Genomic DNA, 16,485 nt, shown 5'->3' with positions numbered 1-16,485 from the left:
CTGGAGAGACCACAGAGGTTCCTCACCAGGAGAATCCAGGGCCTCAAGCATCAACCCCACACAGATAGGCTAAAAGCCCTGTCCCTCTTCTCAGTCTCCTACAGACTCCTCAGAGGTGACCTCTGTCTGGTATACAAAGCAATCTCAGACCACGCCTTGATAGGACTGCTGAGTAACCCACATGCACGACCTCGACCTGGTCTTTGACATCAATAGGACTTGTTGAAGGGACAGATATGTGCCCCAGAGACTCCCCCATCTGTGGAATAGACTCCCTCTCCACGTCAAGCAGAGTCCCTCATTATCCCTTTTTAAGCGCAACCTGGATAACTGGATGGGAAACAGAAAATACACTCCTGGGATTCCACCTGTGTCCCTGCTGGAGAGGGGCTCTGGGTGCTGACTTGTCTAAACATGGGCTAAACTCTTGGCTAGGCTTATATGGTCCTCAGAGCCAATAGCCTAGTAACTTCCTATGACCTTATGATCCTGCTTGGCAGGTTTACACCCGTGTCATGGTTGAGTCCTGGTGTTTTCCAAATGGCCTTTTCCAATGGTCACCAGTGTTAATGCATCCCAACCACCTTCCTACCCCAGGGATGCAGAAACTAGCATTAGACTCTCACTTCCATCCCCAGTTTAAAAAATAGTACAATCACTTTCCACACAACGGAAAACTAACTACAGTATATCCAAATATAGATGAGTCTTCCTTTATATTGCAGCGGTTTATCTGATACCTCAGCAGAATGCCATTAAATTCTAACAACATTTTATTTTAAACCTTTCTTTTTTTTTTTTTTTTACAAAATACATTCACCAGTCAAATATAGTTATTAATTATGCTGTCACAATGTGTTGTCAAATCTCATTTCAACATTAACTTTGACATTGAGTTTGTACTTAAGAAATGACAACCTCAGTATAAGGTAAGCCTCCAGTTGTTCTTATAGTGGCAATGTGTTGCACCCATATAAGTACATTAAATACCACAACCTGCCATTACAGTACTATTCATGGCTTTCTAACAGTAGTGAATACTCAAAAACATATTACAGATATCCATAGGTTCATAGGTCAGTACTAGGCTGTTGATCTAAAGGACCATTAGTTGCCTAGCCACAGTCAATAACCCATATTGAAGGTATCAACTGACACTACTACTTCATACCTAGTTTTTACCCATTTCATTGAGGGGCCAGACCCAGGATGCTTTTATGATTGTCCATCCATTCATCAAGGTTAGGCTTAAAGAGGATCTGTAGGATACTATGCTTTACATCCAAAGGAAATATATATATATATATATATATATATATATATATATATATATATATATATATATATATATATATATAATCTTGCTAAGAGGTCCTAGTTTTGTTTCAGTGGAATTTCAGATCTCTTGATCAGGTGTTAGTACATTTTTATTTTGCAGATGCGCAGGACGTCACATAGGACAGAATCCTTCATGGCTATAAGAAGTAGTAGAAAACAGAAAAAAGAGGGAGAGAGTTCTGTAAAGCAAACTGGCTAGCTCAAGGAAGGCAGCCTTGCATTATCTAAGTGAGGAAATGCTGTGGCCTCTCAAGCTAGGTCATATGCTTACACTTTCATACCAAAGGGGCCCTTATACCCTATTATTCTCCTGATGAGGGAGGAATAGAGAAGGATAATAATTTCCTTAGATCTGGAAGAAATAACCCCCTGTTGATTTGTCTGGCAATGGAAAAGAATTTTCTAACGGTAGTGGATACATGGTGATCAAAGTATAGAGCATTGTTAACAAAATCATCTTGCAAATAATCTGTTTCTTTTATGAGACGTTTGGAATTAAGATTTCAGATTTCAAAACTAATTGTGTCTGAAGTCTGAATAATTCTCTAATACTATTTGCTGGTTTACATGTTTTTGGACATGGTTTAATACTGTCTAGTCTTGGTCAGGCATTTTTTCACATTTTCTTTATAGATGGACTTAGGTAGGGCATTATTTACATCAATTTTGCTAACAGCCTTCAAATGTTGTAAAATCTATGTACTCCCCTGTTATTTTCACCTGCCTCCCCCTTACGACATCAACATTTAGTCAAGTATTTTACAAAATTATCCAACTCTGGTGATGTAGGATCAAGCTTTGACGATGGCCCATGTGGCTCAGGATTGATCAGAGGCTCAGCGGATTGATGAAGCAGGTAGAAGAGGATGGCAATGATCGTCCTGCGGTGGGGGCCTGAGCACTTCATAGGTCACTTGGGAGAGAGGGGTTTGAAATACAAACATGTGGCCTAGAGGCAGGTGTTAGGCTCACCAAACCAGAAATTACAGGCTGCTTTCAAAGCGGATGTGCAGGAGTATACACATACAGGAAGGCATTGTGGGCCTCCACAGTGTATGTATCTTCCCTTGCCCAGAGGCAGGGTTAGTTCAATACAAACACCATCACAAGGCAGATTCCAATGAGGGTACAAGACATTCTCATGGTTGTCTGATTGATGTCCCCTTCGAGACTGCTGTCACCCCAATACTGTGTAAAATTCACAGGTTAGGGAATGAATGAGTCATTTCCAGTTGAGGGAGATGTTTCATGACCAGCAAGCTTGGGTACAAAAGCAGTTAAAAAAAGGTATGCTACAATATTATTTTGGCATGTCGAAAATAGACAATGTATTTCATATCATTTGCTATATTATGACTGTTTCCTTCCTTTGATATATTCACAACATTTGTAATGTTTAAAGTAGTATGTCCCACTTTTTAAAGGCTACTAATTAGTGTGTGCGTGTGTGTGTGTGTGTGTGTGTGTGTGTGTGTGTGTGTGTGTGTGTGCGTGCGTGCGTGCGTGCGTGTGTGTGTGTGTGTGTGTGTGTGTGTGTGTGTGTGTGTGTGTGTGTGTGTGTGTGTGTGTGCGTGTGTGTGTGTGTGTGTGTGTGTGTGTGTGTGTGTGTGCGCACGGGTCTATTTTGTAAGCTTGTAGTTTCAAAACTTCAAACTTCATATGGCTGAGACCATAAGATCGAAGTTTTGAAACTTCAGATGGTTTAAATGGATATCACTGTACAGCTTGGAACAGGAAATTTACCATATTTCTTCACTGTAGTGTGATCTCAGAGCTGGTATATTTAATTAGCAGGAGGTGTGGGGGTGCAGGGGGACTTGCCTCTGCATAAATGTACAAAAAAAATGTATTTAATTTTTTTTTTAATTGGAAGTTTCAAACTTTCAGAACTTCAAAGTTATGGTCTTGACCATATGAAGTTCAAAGCTTTGAAAGATCAAGCTTGCAATGTAGATCCATACAAGCACACATGCACAGATGTGCTTATGGATGTACTAAGAGAGCAGTTACAGCACATGCTGAAACAAGAAAAGTACTGGACACTGTGGGGCCTAGTTTTGCCTTCTGTTCAATGACATAGTAACTATTAAGCATAAAGTCACATCCTTTCAGTAGAGCTATAGTAAAATGCATCCAGACTTTCTTATTTGTGACCACTTTCTTTTGCAAACATCTTTTTAGAAGGAATCAGATAACCAAATTACTAGCACAGAAATTGGGTAAGAGAAATGGATGTCTAAATTATAGTATCAAAATGCCATCCAAAAATTAATATATTTTAAAACAATAGGTTCCCATAATTTTATGCTTGTGGAACCATTTCTTAAAAACTATATAGCATTTGTTAGGATATTAAATCAAACATTTTCTAATGTCCAAAAAATGTCATACCACACACTTTGTAAAGGAATTCAACACCTGTTCACTGTACCATGAACTTACTTTCATCATTAGAGACGTTTCCCAAGGATGCATGGCTGGAGTACCTCTTGCTTTCACTCTCGCTGAGACACCTTTCAATCCAGCTTTCTGCAAAATACAAGTTAATATCATCACTGCCTGCTGACTTTCCATAAAGCAAAGTCCTAATGACTCAACATGCATAACACATACATAAACAAATGTGCAGACACAGACTCTCATTCTCAAACTCATTCGTAAATGCACATACACTCACAGACATATGTACATGTTTTTCATTTTATCACAGTCCTACTGTCATTGTGTCATTGTTATGAATACTCATGCTCTGAAAGTTTAAAATGATGGTTTCAAAAATGTGGAGTGAAAGGAAAATATCCACAAATCAAATATAATATTTTCAAAGTAAAAACCAAACGGTGCTGGCAAGAGTTACCTCCAACAACAATGAAATGAACAGTAAAAAACAAAGCAGGAGGTAGCAGCCACGGCTATGTAGAATAACAGCTTTATTAGTAAAAGAGGTGAGCACTTTCATGGCACCAGCCACTTCATCAGACAATCAAAGAAGAGTAAAGCACAGCATTTATACCAAGCTTATCATTGCCATCAACTACCCAATTAATCTTTAAAGCCATATACTTACTATAAAAAGTTTTATATCTAGTGTGAAAAACAACTCAACAATTGAAACAGCATATTACATCATACAACTTAATACATACAATATAAAAGCATAAATATATATAAAAGTATAAAAATATATTAAAAAGTATAAATCGCTATGAGCTAACATTGGGGTAGGCCTGAATGACAAAATCAATATTAAACCCATTCTTCTAAATAGAGATTTAAAGAAATAGTAGGTAGTACCCCCCTCCCCCCTCGACCTTTTATACTTTTTTATACTTTTTTATATATTTTTATACTTTTATATATATTTATACTTTTATATTGTATGTATTAAGTTGTATGATGTAATATGCTGTTTCTATTGTTGAGCTGTTTTTAATTTTAAGCTTTTAAAATTTTTCACACTAGATATAAAACTTTTTATACTAGGTATATGGTTTAAGGATTAATTGGGTAGTTGATGGTAATGATAAGCTTTGTATAAATGCTGTGTTTTACTCTTCTTTGATTGTCTGATGAAGTGGCTGGTGCCACGAAAGCGCTCACCTCTTTTACTAATAAAGCTGTTATTCTACATAGCCGTGGCTGTTACCGCTTGCTTTGTTTTTTACTGTTCATAATATTTTCAAACTTTAAGCTATAGCATATTTCAGCAGATTACCTTTTTGGAGTTTAGTACAGATGTGAAAATATTAAGATGATATAGCCTAGTATATGCATTCACTTTTACAATGTCAGTTTGTATATATTCTTTTTAATCACAGTGGTATCTATTTCATGGGACATTAGATTGTGACAGCTGGTATGTAAAGTGTGATTTAACATCCAGACCCTGTTTTCTCATTCTGTGATCACTTCTTCCAGAATTCTTTATACGGTGGTTAGTGTACCATTCTATGCATTAGTATATTATGCAGTTTAACTATTTAACCTCATTGTTTTTAGAAAGGCCCCCAGTCTACTTTGTTACATTGTGAATAGTTGTTAACATATGACCCATTCCTAATCTAACAGAGATTTGCAGTAATGCATACTATCATAAAAATAGTCATATATGTCTCATTTATGAATATATTACTTCAATACATGTAACATTAGAATGGAAATAAAATTCTCACTTAGTTTTCTATATAATGTCTTGAATCTACCTTCCAGATGGGAAAAATGTGTCATAGCGAGTGCCCGATCCTTTATCTTTACTGCTGGACTCCATTTTTGATCCTACTTGATATACTTTTAGATTGACACATTACATTTAGTATGATAAAAAGTACTGGTTTTGTAATGGCTGTACCCAAGTCTCAATCCATAGTTCCATTATTTTTGTAGTATTCATTACTGGCAGTAATCATTTCTATTGTGAGCAATATGAAATACCATAATAAGCAGTAGGCATGAACAAAACAGCATTTATACAAACAGCTCAGGATCATGAAAAACCCTTAATCCAAACTACAATGGAAGTTCTTTAGTTAATTTCAAAATTAAAAAGATCCTTGGTGAATGAAAAAACAGTAAAGAAGAGTATAATACAAAATAGGAAAAAAAGGGCAAAGTGAAATCAAAGAACAGGGGCATCATTAAGGATTTTTCTGTAATATTCATTGAAATCACATATTCAGATATAGTACTGTGCAGTCTGTTTCCTTTTTGTCGGACTAGTATTTTGTGTTTGTCATTTTAACAGATGCCTGAACTCTGAAATACCTGGCAACTATACAGTCACCATGAACATTTTTTTTATTTTCTTGTTTTACCATTAGGTCAGAAACCATAAGAAAATTATACCATGTAATTATAAACCGTTGAAGCAAAACATCTCACATAACCTAACTCCACCATCTACAACTACTCCTATCTTCCCTAATTACTCTTCTGTTTTCTCTGTTCATATCCCTGTGTATGATTTAACTACTCTGCTAACACCTTCTGCTATAGATGCCCTCTCATACTAACCCATAAAACGTTATCACCACTTCATTATTCCAAGTGTTTATCTGGATGTTGACCAATCACACAGGTACTTATTTATCCTAACTCACCTTTATATCACAACCCAAACATGCTACTGCATATTAAGGTAATTTACTAAAATCTTTAATTGCTTAGAGAGTGTAACTAATTTCTGTAATTGTACAGTAACTACTGCATGAAATGTTTTACACATATAATGTAAACTGCTAATTACATATAATGTATGCCATTATTTATATAGACTGTATAGTTATGTGTACTGTCTTTAATGGGGAGCTTTTCTCCCCGGGCCTCCACTAAAAATGGTCTTTTTTTGGACCAGTGTACCAACCCGGTAAACAAATGCAAATAAATAAATACCATCTATAAATATATACAGATAGACACATTTAACTTTGCTATATTTATTTGTTAGGTATGAATTTATCATACATGATCAGCATATTAAATAGTGATCTCTTTCCATTTTACCTAGATGTTTTAGCATAGCCTAGCATATTCCATAAAAACAAATAGTTAAATTACTGCTCCAACTTTAAACGTGCCCACTTGATTCATACATCATGCAGGTTGTAGAGCATGTCATAGGGGAATGCACACAGTTGGCTTTCATTGTTTCTAGTAAGACTCCTTTTTGCTATCAGTGTTTTGCCTTTAAAGTTGTCCTTTAGTCATCAGAGTTGAAACAAGTGATCAGATCTTCATCTCTAAAGCACCTCACACTTGGCAGAAAAATCTATTCATCATCTTCATCTTTGACAAGTTATTAGTTTGGCAGAGTCATTCCATGCTCACAGTCAAAAAGAAAAGGAAATAACTAACTACAGGCTTTATTTGCCCCACAGGACAAAAATCAAAGTTGGCAATCACAAACCCTAGTTACCCAGCATTCCAAGCAACTGTTTTTAATTTCCTGTGATTCCATTCATTACTGTCTTATCTCCTGGTTCCTTCATGAGCCCAGCATGATAAAGTGGAATACGACTTAGCAATTCTCTGAAAAAGATGTAAGATAATTCTTTGTATACCACCCAATCAAAAGGCTTTGGGTGACTCTTATGGTGCAACCAGTGCTTCAGAGAGGGTATGCACAATCAGCCCTGGGAAAGTGAACTATATTAAATACATTTTTAGGTAAATATTTATGGTGTTATTGACTATGATAAAATGTAATAATTCAGAAACAGTGTTGTACCGTAAAACAACTAAACAACACAGAAAGAAACAAAAGGCTATAGACAGTAAACATATGCAGATAACTTAAAATATTATGTTTTGGAATAATAGCATGTGCTGTCATAAACTATTATTGTAACATCAATAATATCAATTGATAAGTATGCAGCAATACCTGTGTGTGTGCGTGTGTGCGTGCGTGCGTGTGTGTGTGTGTTTGTGTGTGTGTACTCACCTGCTCTGGCACTCATATGGGTAGTCCACTACCATCTTCTATGAATTACTGACTGGTTCTTCTATAATTCAGATTAAAGTTTTACCCTGATATGCAAATGACTTTCCCACCAACTCAGTGCTAGGTATGTGGTGATAATTATAATCAGTTTCTAGTTCATAATGTTTTATTATCAGTGGTTTATGATTCACAAGTTCCATCGATATATATCTATATATATATATATATATATATATATATATATATATATATATATATATATATATATATATATATATATATATATACACGTGTGTGCGTGCGTGCATGTGTGTCTATGCATGTATAGGCACTTTGCACTTACACATATTCTGCTACTGGAAGCCAAAAATCCATTAGTGTGGTGTACAACATATAAAAAAAGGGTGGTCAGCCAGGAACCAGATTTCTATCTTGCTAGGTTACATTGGAATATTTTTTCTCCATAAAATTGATGTTGTGTTATTTCTTTTATATTGATTACATAAAATTCCTTAAAAACACAACTGTCTAAAATACGTCATGCTACCAATGTTTGGAACTGCAGAAAACTGCAGTAAACCAAGAAATGCCCACAGGTCCCTAGCAGTGAGTGGCCTTTTTTACTGTTTGGTTCACTATCTCAAGAATATGATTCACAGGAGTCACATAAAACAAGAACATTTGAACAGAGAGGCATGTGTTTAAAGAAAAAAGTTTATTCAGAATCTTGTTGCTGGACATTTAATCATGTGGTATTTGATTCCTTTGGATATTTATAAAATCATTCAGATTAAATCTGCTTTATTTGCTCCAGCAAAACTTTACTGTAAAATTACAAGGTTTCATTTTCACGACTACTTCCTGCTGAAGTGACACCCCGATACCATGTGCAAAATGGGAAAAAGGAGTTGAGGATGGATGGATGGATAAATTTATAAAATCTCCTTAATACACAAGGTTATGGCTAAGAGCTGCTAATGAACTTTGTTCTGTAGCCCTCAGTTTCATTCCTTCAGTTTCTGCATGACTGAAGTCATTTAACAAAAAAGTGGTTCCACTTCATCCCTGAAATAAAGCACTTATGCCTTGGGAGCTTTACTGGATAAATAAAATAAATTATACATACAACTAAACATTTCTCTTTAAGAACATGCACCTACGAAAAGCGTGCATAATTTTCTGGTTTTAATGGAAAATACACTACAGTTTCCATCAGATTACAAATTCACCAACTACTATACTTTATTTCAGTCATTTTCTGTAACTAGAAATTCACAGTACTCTGTTCCTTGCAGTAAGAGAGGATTTTTTTAAAGATGCAACCAGATTTAACAAATCTGATGTCTTCCTTCTCAGTCAATCTTTAATGTTTTGCAAAAAAAAAAAAAAAAAAACCATGAAAACAACTTGAGGTCACTTGCTATGGACTGTGCTGGGTTTTCAATTAACACACATTCCATTTAAAAATCAAAAATGTAGAGTCAGATTTGTAATTTATGTGCCTTTTACATATTGCAACAGTTGTACAACTGACTTGCCTAACCTGTATGTTTTCCTTGCACATATCTGTGTATATATTAGTGTATTCACCACTGTTTCTCCCCTTATTTTTACAGCTTGGGGAAAAACAGCTTTAAGTAAGCAGTAGTCCACTATTAACATTATGCATTTAAAATTACTTTTCTGAAATGCATATTATCTAGCTGGGGTTTCCATTATTATCTCTAAATCAATGTACTTAAGCTTGAAATGTTATATTTAAACATTAATATTAGTTGGACTTCTCAAGTACTATTAAACACCATTCCTAGTGTCTCACTTGTTAAAAATACTGATTTTGCATAACACCTGAACATGTTCTTAGTCCCTCTATAAATATAGCTTCTAGAGGAGTTCTCTCAGGTGCTCATGACAACTTCTCTAGCCCTCATTCTTTAGTCTTTTTCAACAGTAGCCTAAGCTGGCAATTTGAGGGTGCAGCTTGGTCAGTTTGCGTTGTGATTTGACTTCAGTTATCCATCCCATATTAGCCAAAGGTTAAGTCTGCAGTCCTGCTGGTTGAAAATGTTCACCTATCTACTTCTGGGAAAGTCATAATAAATGAGCTGGTTTGTAATCCTTTTCGAGTGTAAAAGCACTCTGAAGATACTCCCGATCATCATTTTGTTCACTTAAATGTGTGACCAAACATCCATCCAGGGTTGTGACTGTTTCATTTCACACCCAAATGTTAGGAGCTCGGCTGCTCACTAATTTTTGCAATGATTAATCACATTTCATTTATCTGAGATGTGAATAATCAAAATTAAAACATCAAACCCTACATGTTATCATCAGGGCTGAACCTGTGATTGGTCATTGTTTGATCAGTGTTCTACCTAGGTAAACAAATTTAAATAAATGAAAAAATCATAGACCCCAACAATAACTATGAAAAACTCACCAAACAATCTAAAACAATTATTTTTGCAGGATGGGGGGAGGGGGGGCAAGTCATCCTGCACCCCCACTGTGGGAGTTGTAGTCCCCACACCCCGATCTCTAAATATTCTGACTCTGAGATCACAGAAGGTCAGAAGGTCATAGAAAGTGGAAGAAGTAAAACAGAACATAAAACCCTCTTCTTCCCTCGTCTCCAGCTCCTGTGATTGAAAATAAAGCACAGCATATGTGACACAATGAGTTCAGGTGTACGAACAAATAAACAACATAAAACACACAATTTCTCTTCTGAGAAGTGTTTTCCTACAAAACACATCACTGTTAACATCAGTGCTTTCAAAAGAAAAATTTCTAGCCATTGGCTGTGGACCATCTGGTTGATGAGCACATCTAAATGATCTACATGAATTTATTCACCATGTACTCCGGCTGATATTAGCACTATACATTACTGGCTCTTTTCTTGAAATCACTAGGTCCAGTTGACATTTATCTGCTCTGCAATATGTCATCAACACATGCTATCCAGCTGTAAAACGTCTTAATGGTATCTCACCCATACTGAAAATACATGTTGCACACTCAACGCAACTTTTATTATAGTGCTTAATTACAAGGCATCTGCTAACAACTGACGTCAGGCTTCTGTGTTAGTTTAGCTTCAAAAACGCAATCTAGACTATCAATATCTGGTTTAAAACAAGACTGCTGATGCGGTATGGACAGCAAATCTTTCATCCAGCTGACTTGTGGCTCGTTGGTAAGGTGCAGAAGAAAAATATTTAACGACATTTTATTCCATGAATGCTTTGAATTTGTCTTATTTAAACTGTAAACCTTTATGAGTAACAATTTGTTCAGGCAAATCATTCCTTGCAAACATTGTCCTTAATAATGATATTGTCTTGCCAGAAATTATTGACTCCATACAGATTATTTCTGACTAGTGAGACTAAATGCTCACTCCATTTCAAAGTAGTTAGTCCTTTTAAGAGTCACTAATTCAATAGGTATATGTCGTACTGTTACTGATGAACATTCCCAACAATATACTAGTGTAGTTGGGGGCTGCTTTTAGTTAGATCTTCAATGTCCTCATCAGTGCATTTTAATGACACATACTTTAAGCCAGATTTCATTTTTATTCCAAGCTGGCCCTCATGCATAGTATCTAACACTCTAGAATGTAACCTGACTAGAATCACTACCCTGGAGGTACATAACATTTTTGACATATTTTCCTTGCATCAAAAGCAGAGTATAACTAGCCCTCACGCTGAGGCCACATTGTCAATAAACCATTCACTTCTGACACCATGGGAGTATTCTTAATTCTATCTGACAGCATCATTTGTCACAGGTAGTTGTACAATAACAGATGTGCACTATAAATCTAGTGGGCCCATGACTGTCAGTTATGACAAACCACTATGGTTCCTTATATTCAAATTCATGGGACTGTCCTCAAAAAAAAACAAAAAAAAAAAAAACAGAGGCCAGCACCATAACTGGTCTACAGGTCTACAGTCACCATGTATACTTCTTTCCTGGCCTGAAGATGGCTAGTACTAGCTGGAAATGTGTAGCCAGAATAAATGTTTGCTTTTATAGGATTGTTTGAACTTCTTCACCCTCAGGACACATACAGTCTCTGTTTTATATGTCTGTATAGTTCTCTTTAGTCTCTGTTTATATATGTGTATACAGTTCTGTTCAGTCTCTGTTGATATTTGTGCATTGTTCTGTTCAGACTCTGTTTATATTTGTGTATAGTTTTGTTAAATTCCTGTTTATATGTGTGTATAGTTCTATTCAGAATCTGTTTGTGTGTGTGTGTGTGTGTGTGTGTGTGTGTGTGTGTGTGTGTGTGTGTGTGTGTGTGTGTGTGTGTGTGTGTGTGTAGTTCTGTTCGGTCTCTGTTTATATGTGCATATAGGCCTGTTTAGTCTCTGTTTATATGTGTGTGCATGGTTCCGTTCAGCTTTGGTCGGTGATCTTGAAGCAGAAGCAGTAAAAGAAGAGACCTTAATGTTTACAGGTGTCCCACCCAGCTGCAGAGTTGGACCCCTTGTGATTATTAGTCATCTGTATGTTGGATTATTTAGGTTAGCAGAAAATTCTAAGATAGTTTTGTCAGATTAAGGGAAGAAAATATATGCAAATGAGACTAAATGTCAACCAGGATTCTTTATTTTTCAGCAAAGGTGTAGGAAAGCAGGGTATTTTTGTGAAATTTCGGAGGGAGAGCAATAAACAGTTTTTTATTCAATGTAGCAAATTCTTTCATGTTTTAATGAACCTGGAATAGCAATTCTAGAATTGGAGATGGACCCAGTGAATTCTCCTTTGTTAACCATTCAGAAATGACATAGTAAAGGACTTGTAGGTCTGCTAGAAAGGTTAGAGAAGATGGTACCTATGCCTCATGAGTGGCAACTCACGCTGAAAAGGTAAATGGAAAGAACTGCGGCCACTGAGGCATGGTATTAGTGACAATTAGTGACACATGACTTGTAAATAGTCTTCATAGGTTCATAGGTTGATATTAGGCTATCTGCCCTAGGGCATTTATAAGCCTAGCCAGAGTGTGTTTGGCTTTCGCCTCCTTTTTAGATTAGTAGACTGTGCCTTTGAATAGTAGGTCACAGAAGATAGCCCTTTTAAGGTTAGTTTGCTGTGCCTCTGTCTAGCAGGGACACAGAAGAGATCCCCGGGGTAAACCTACGATCTCCCTTCCACTCGTCGAGATTTCTCTTGAAGAGGGTTAGTGAGGGGCTCTGCCTAACTTGGACTGGGATTTTGTTCCAGAGTGAGTGGAGCCTCTGGGATATGAATCTGTCCCTCCAGCATGTCCTATTTATTTCTGTGCTGAGGTTTAAGTCCCTGGAGCATGTAGCTCTAAGGGATTTGGATTTCTTGAGGTGGAGCATGTCCATTAATTCTGGGTTGGACATGGCTTTATACGTCATGCACAGATCGCCTCTGAGTAGGCGGTAGGCAACTGAGTAGATCTGGAGGTTCTTTAGCCGAACTGCATAGGGCATCTGTTTGAGTCCCTTGATCCTCTTGGTGAGGTACTTTTGGGGTCTTTCCAGTTGCTGCAGGTGTCGGGTAAGGTACATCCCAAATGGGGCACTGTATTCAATTATGGGCCTGATGAGTGATGAGTAGAGGGGCACAATGACCTCTCTTGATCTAGATGTGAAACCTTTTGTGATAAGGTGGGCTATATAGAAGGTCTTTCTAACCACTTTGGCAACGTGATTGTCAAAGGAGAGATTACTATCTACTTGGGTCCCCAAATCCCTAATTACTTCTTCTGTACTTAATGGATTACCACCTATGTGGTAATTTGTGGGCACTTTGTTTTTCCCAAAGGGGATGACTATGCATTTTTTGGCATTTAGCTTTAGGCCATGGCTCTGGCACCAGTTATCCGTCTCTGTGAGACCGTTTTGGAGGATGCTTGTGTCAGCCGGAGAGTCGATTATGGCACCCAGTTTGCAGTCATCTGCGAACTTGGTCAGCCATAGTCCTCCCGTGTTAGTCTGTACCTCAGAGAAATATATACCGAACAAGAGAGGTCCCAGGACTGAGCCTTGTGGGACACCACTTGTAACTGGTTTAGAGTCTGACATGGCACCTGCAATTCTGACCATGTGGGTTCTATCCCTGAGCCAGTTTGCAACCCATCTTGTGACATAGGGGTTGATATTTAAGCTGGTGAGCTTATTTATGATGCCTGAGTGGGGTATTGTGTCAAAGGCTTTTGCGAGGTCCAGGTAGGCTGTGTGGACTACCTTCCCTTCGTCTATGGCCCTGGTAACTGTTTCAAAGAAGTTGACCAGTTTCAAGAGGCAAGATCTGCCCTTAACAAAGCCGAATTGGGTAGGATCCAGTGTCTGGAGGTTTCCAATGTCTTTGTTTATGAGTTCCATGATGATACACTCAATAGCTTTGCAGACCAGGCTAGTCAGGCTTATAGGGCGATAGTTTCTGTTGTGGCACCATCTTTGTGGAGTGGGACCACTGTTGCTGTACGCCATTCCTTGGGTACATATCCTGTAGTAAGGCTGAGATTGAACAGTGACTTTATGTGAGGGTTATGTTCTTCTTGAAGCTCATGTAAGACGCAGCCCGGGACACCGTCTGGTCCCATTGATGCTGTGTTTTTTGCTTTGGAGAGGGCAGCTCTCACCTGTTCATCTGTGATGTCAGGGAGGCTACACTCTGTTGGGATAGACATTTGCTCTTTTGGGGGGGATGGGGGGGAGACATTTGCACTGAACCTGTCTGCCAGGATGTTGGCAATGTCTGTGGGTTCAGTGTATTTTTTGTCATTTTGCACTAACTCAGAGCATATCTGGGAGTTGCCACCCAGGTTCCTGACATAACTAAAGAAGGCCTTATGATTGTCTTTAGTGTCTTGTGCAATTTTTCTTTCGAAGCTAGCCTTAGATGATTTTATGAGGGATCGTAGTTTCTTACTAGTACTGATCAGAGATGCCTTCCCTTTTTGGGATTTTTCTCTATCATGTAGTAGCTTCCTCCTTCTGTTGTATAGCTTATTTATGGCCAGGGTCCACCAGACAGGTCTCCTGCCTTTGGGGGAGTGAGTCTTGGTTTTATTTGGGATAGCACGATCCATGCATTCCTGTAGGTGTCCATAGAATGCATTTGTAAAGGATTCTGCAGTTTGAGCCGTATTTTCCACTGGCCCAGGGGCTTTGAAGGATACCACCTCGGTTTTGAGAAGTGTGAAGTTTGCTTTTGAAAGTTCTTCACCGTGGTTTCCTTGGCTGGGGGTGTGGACGGGATATGGATGTCCAGTGAGATTAATTTATGGTCTGACCTTACCAATGAGGGGTATACCTCTGGTGTGGAACATAGAGTCCCCATGTTGGTGATGACCAGGTCCAATATGTTTTCCCCTCTTGTGGGGGTGGTGACCAGTTGTTCCATCGCATTTGAGTTTATAAACTCTAGGAACCGTTGGGCGAGGATGTTGGGGCTTGAGTAGTTTTCCCAGTCAATGTTTGTGTAGTTGAAGTCACCCAATATAATGGTGTTTGGAAAGACCTTCATATTCTTCAGTGTTCTCAGGAAAGCTGAGTGGGGTTCCTGAGTTTGGGAGGGTGGTCTGTAGGAGGCTACAAACTGAAAGGCAGTTTTACCCACTGTTAGTTGCACATGGATGGTCTCCAATGCTTTGTGAAGTGCTACTAACCTGGAGGTGTGGGTATCTTTGATGTATATGGATACTTCCCCTCCTTTTGTGGTTCGGCCCGAGTTTTGTGGCCGAAAAGCATGGTATGAAGTATAACCTGGTAGTGCTGGGGTGCTTTTGGAAGCCTTGAACCCGGTTTCTGTTATTGCACAGATATCGATATTCTCCATACTGAGGAGAGCCTCGAGTGCGTGCATCTTGAGGTTTAGACTTCTGGCGTTGAGCAGCATTACCCTTAGTTTTTTTTTCATTGTGTTGTCTATGGAGGTGGGTTTGTCTTTTCAGCCTTGCCTCAAAAAGGCACTATGGGGGTGGCAAGAACCTTAGCCAGTATTCGAAAGCCCAGGGGTGACAGGTGCAAGCCGTCCCTAGCGAAGCAACATGGCTTGTCGAGCATGTCATCCCAGGCTGACAGACACTGGATCCCCTTTAAATGACACCAATACTTTAGCAAATTGTTAAAATTGATCATTTTGTCTTTATATTGTGGCATCATTTTTGGTGAGGGCAAGATGCTACTCAAGGTCAGGGTCATACCGGCCTGGGCTACATGATCAGAGAGCTCCTCTATGTCTCTTTTCATGTAGTCCAGGGAGGTACGTCTCAGGTCATTCACACCAGCATGTACAATGACAGAGTCATACTTGTACTTGCTTTGGAGTGACCTGAGTGCATGCATTATGTGGTGGATCCTGGCACCCGACAGGCAGCTTACAGTGACCTTCTCCTTGTTCAGTCTGGTGAGTGGGATGTCAGTGTGTCTGACAATAGAGTCACCTATTACAAGTGTATTAGGTGTGTTGTTTAGCCTTAAGGGCTGTGACTGTGTGGCACACTGACTTTGTGAACTATGTCATACGTGGGTATTAGTGTGGGGTAGGGTTTGCTTGGACGTCTGCTTTGGAGGTCTCTGCTGCTTAGGCAGATTTTTATTTAGAGCCTCCGAGTATGTTTTTGTGTGTTTATGTGTTTGGTTTGCTGATGCGGTAGGTCTATGTGAGACTGGAATTGTGGTGTGCATGGTTCCCTTCTCCTCCTG

At 38.5% G+C, this 16,485-nt stretch overlaps 1 protein-coding gene across 2 annotated transcripts in view; it reads right to left on the bottom strand.

The window, feature by feature from the left end:
• The window catches only part of RFX4 (regulatory factor X4), a 690,122-nt gene that overhangs the window by 574,040 nt on the left and 99,597 nt on the right, over nucleotides 1–16,485 (bottom strand). For both annotated transcript variants that reach the window (XM_044088142.1, XM_044088143.1), the window contains exon 2: nucleotides 3,781–3,867. In XM_044088142.1, coding sequence (XP_043944077.1) covers nucleotides 3,781–3,867 — 87 coding nt within the window. The remainder of the gene's footprint in view (nucleotides 1–3,780; nucleotides 3,868–16,485) is intronic.

This window comes from Protopterus annectens, chromosome 11.part0 (assembly GCF_019279795.1).
Source record: "Protopterus annectens isolate FY-2018-M chromosome 11.part0, PAN1.0, whole genome shotgun sequence".
NCBI lineage: Eukaryota > Metazoa > Chordata > Ceratodontiformes > Protopteridae > Protopterus > Protopterus annectens.
The sequence above is the reverse complement of the archived record's forward strand: the minus strand, read 5'-3'. Positions and strand labels throughout refer to the sequence as shown.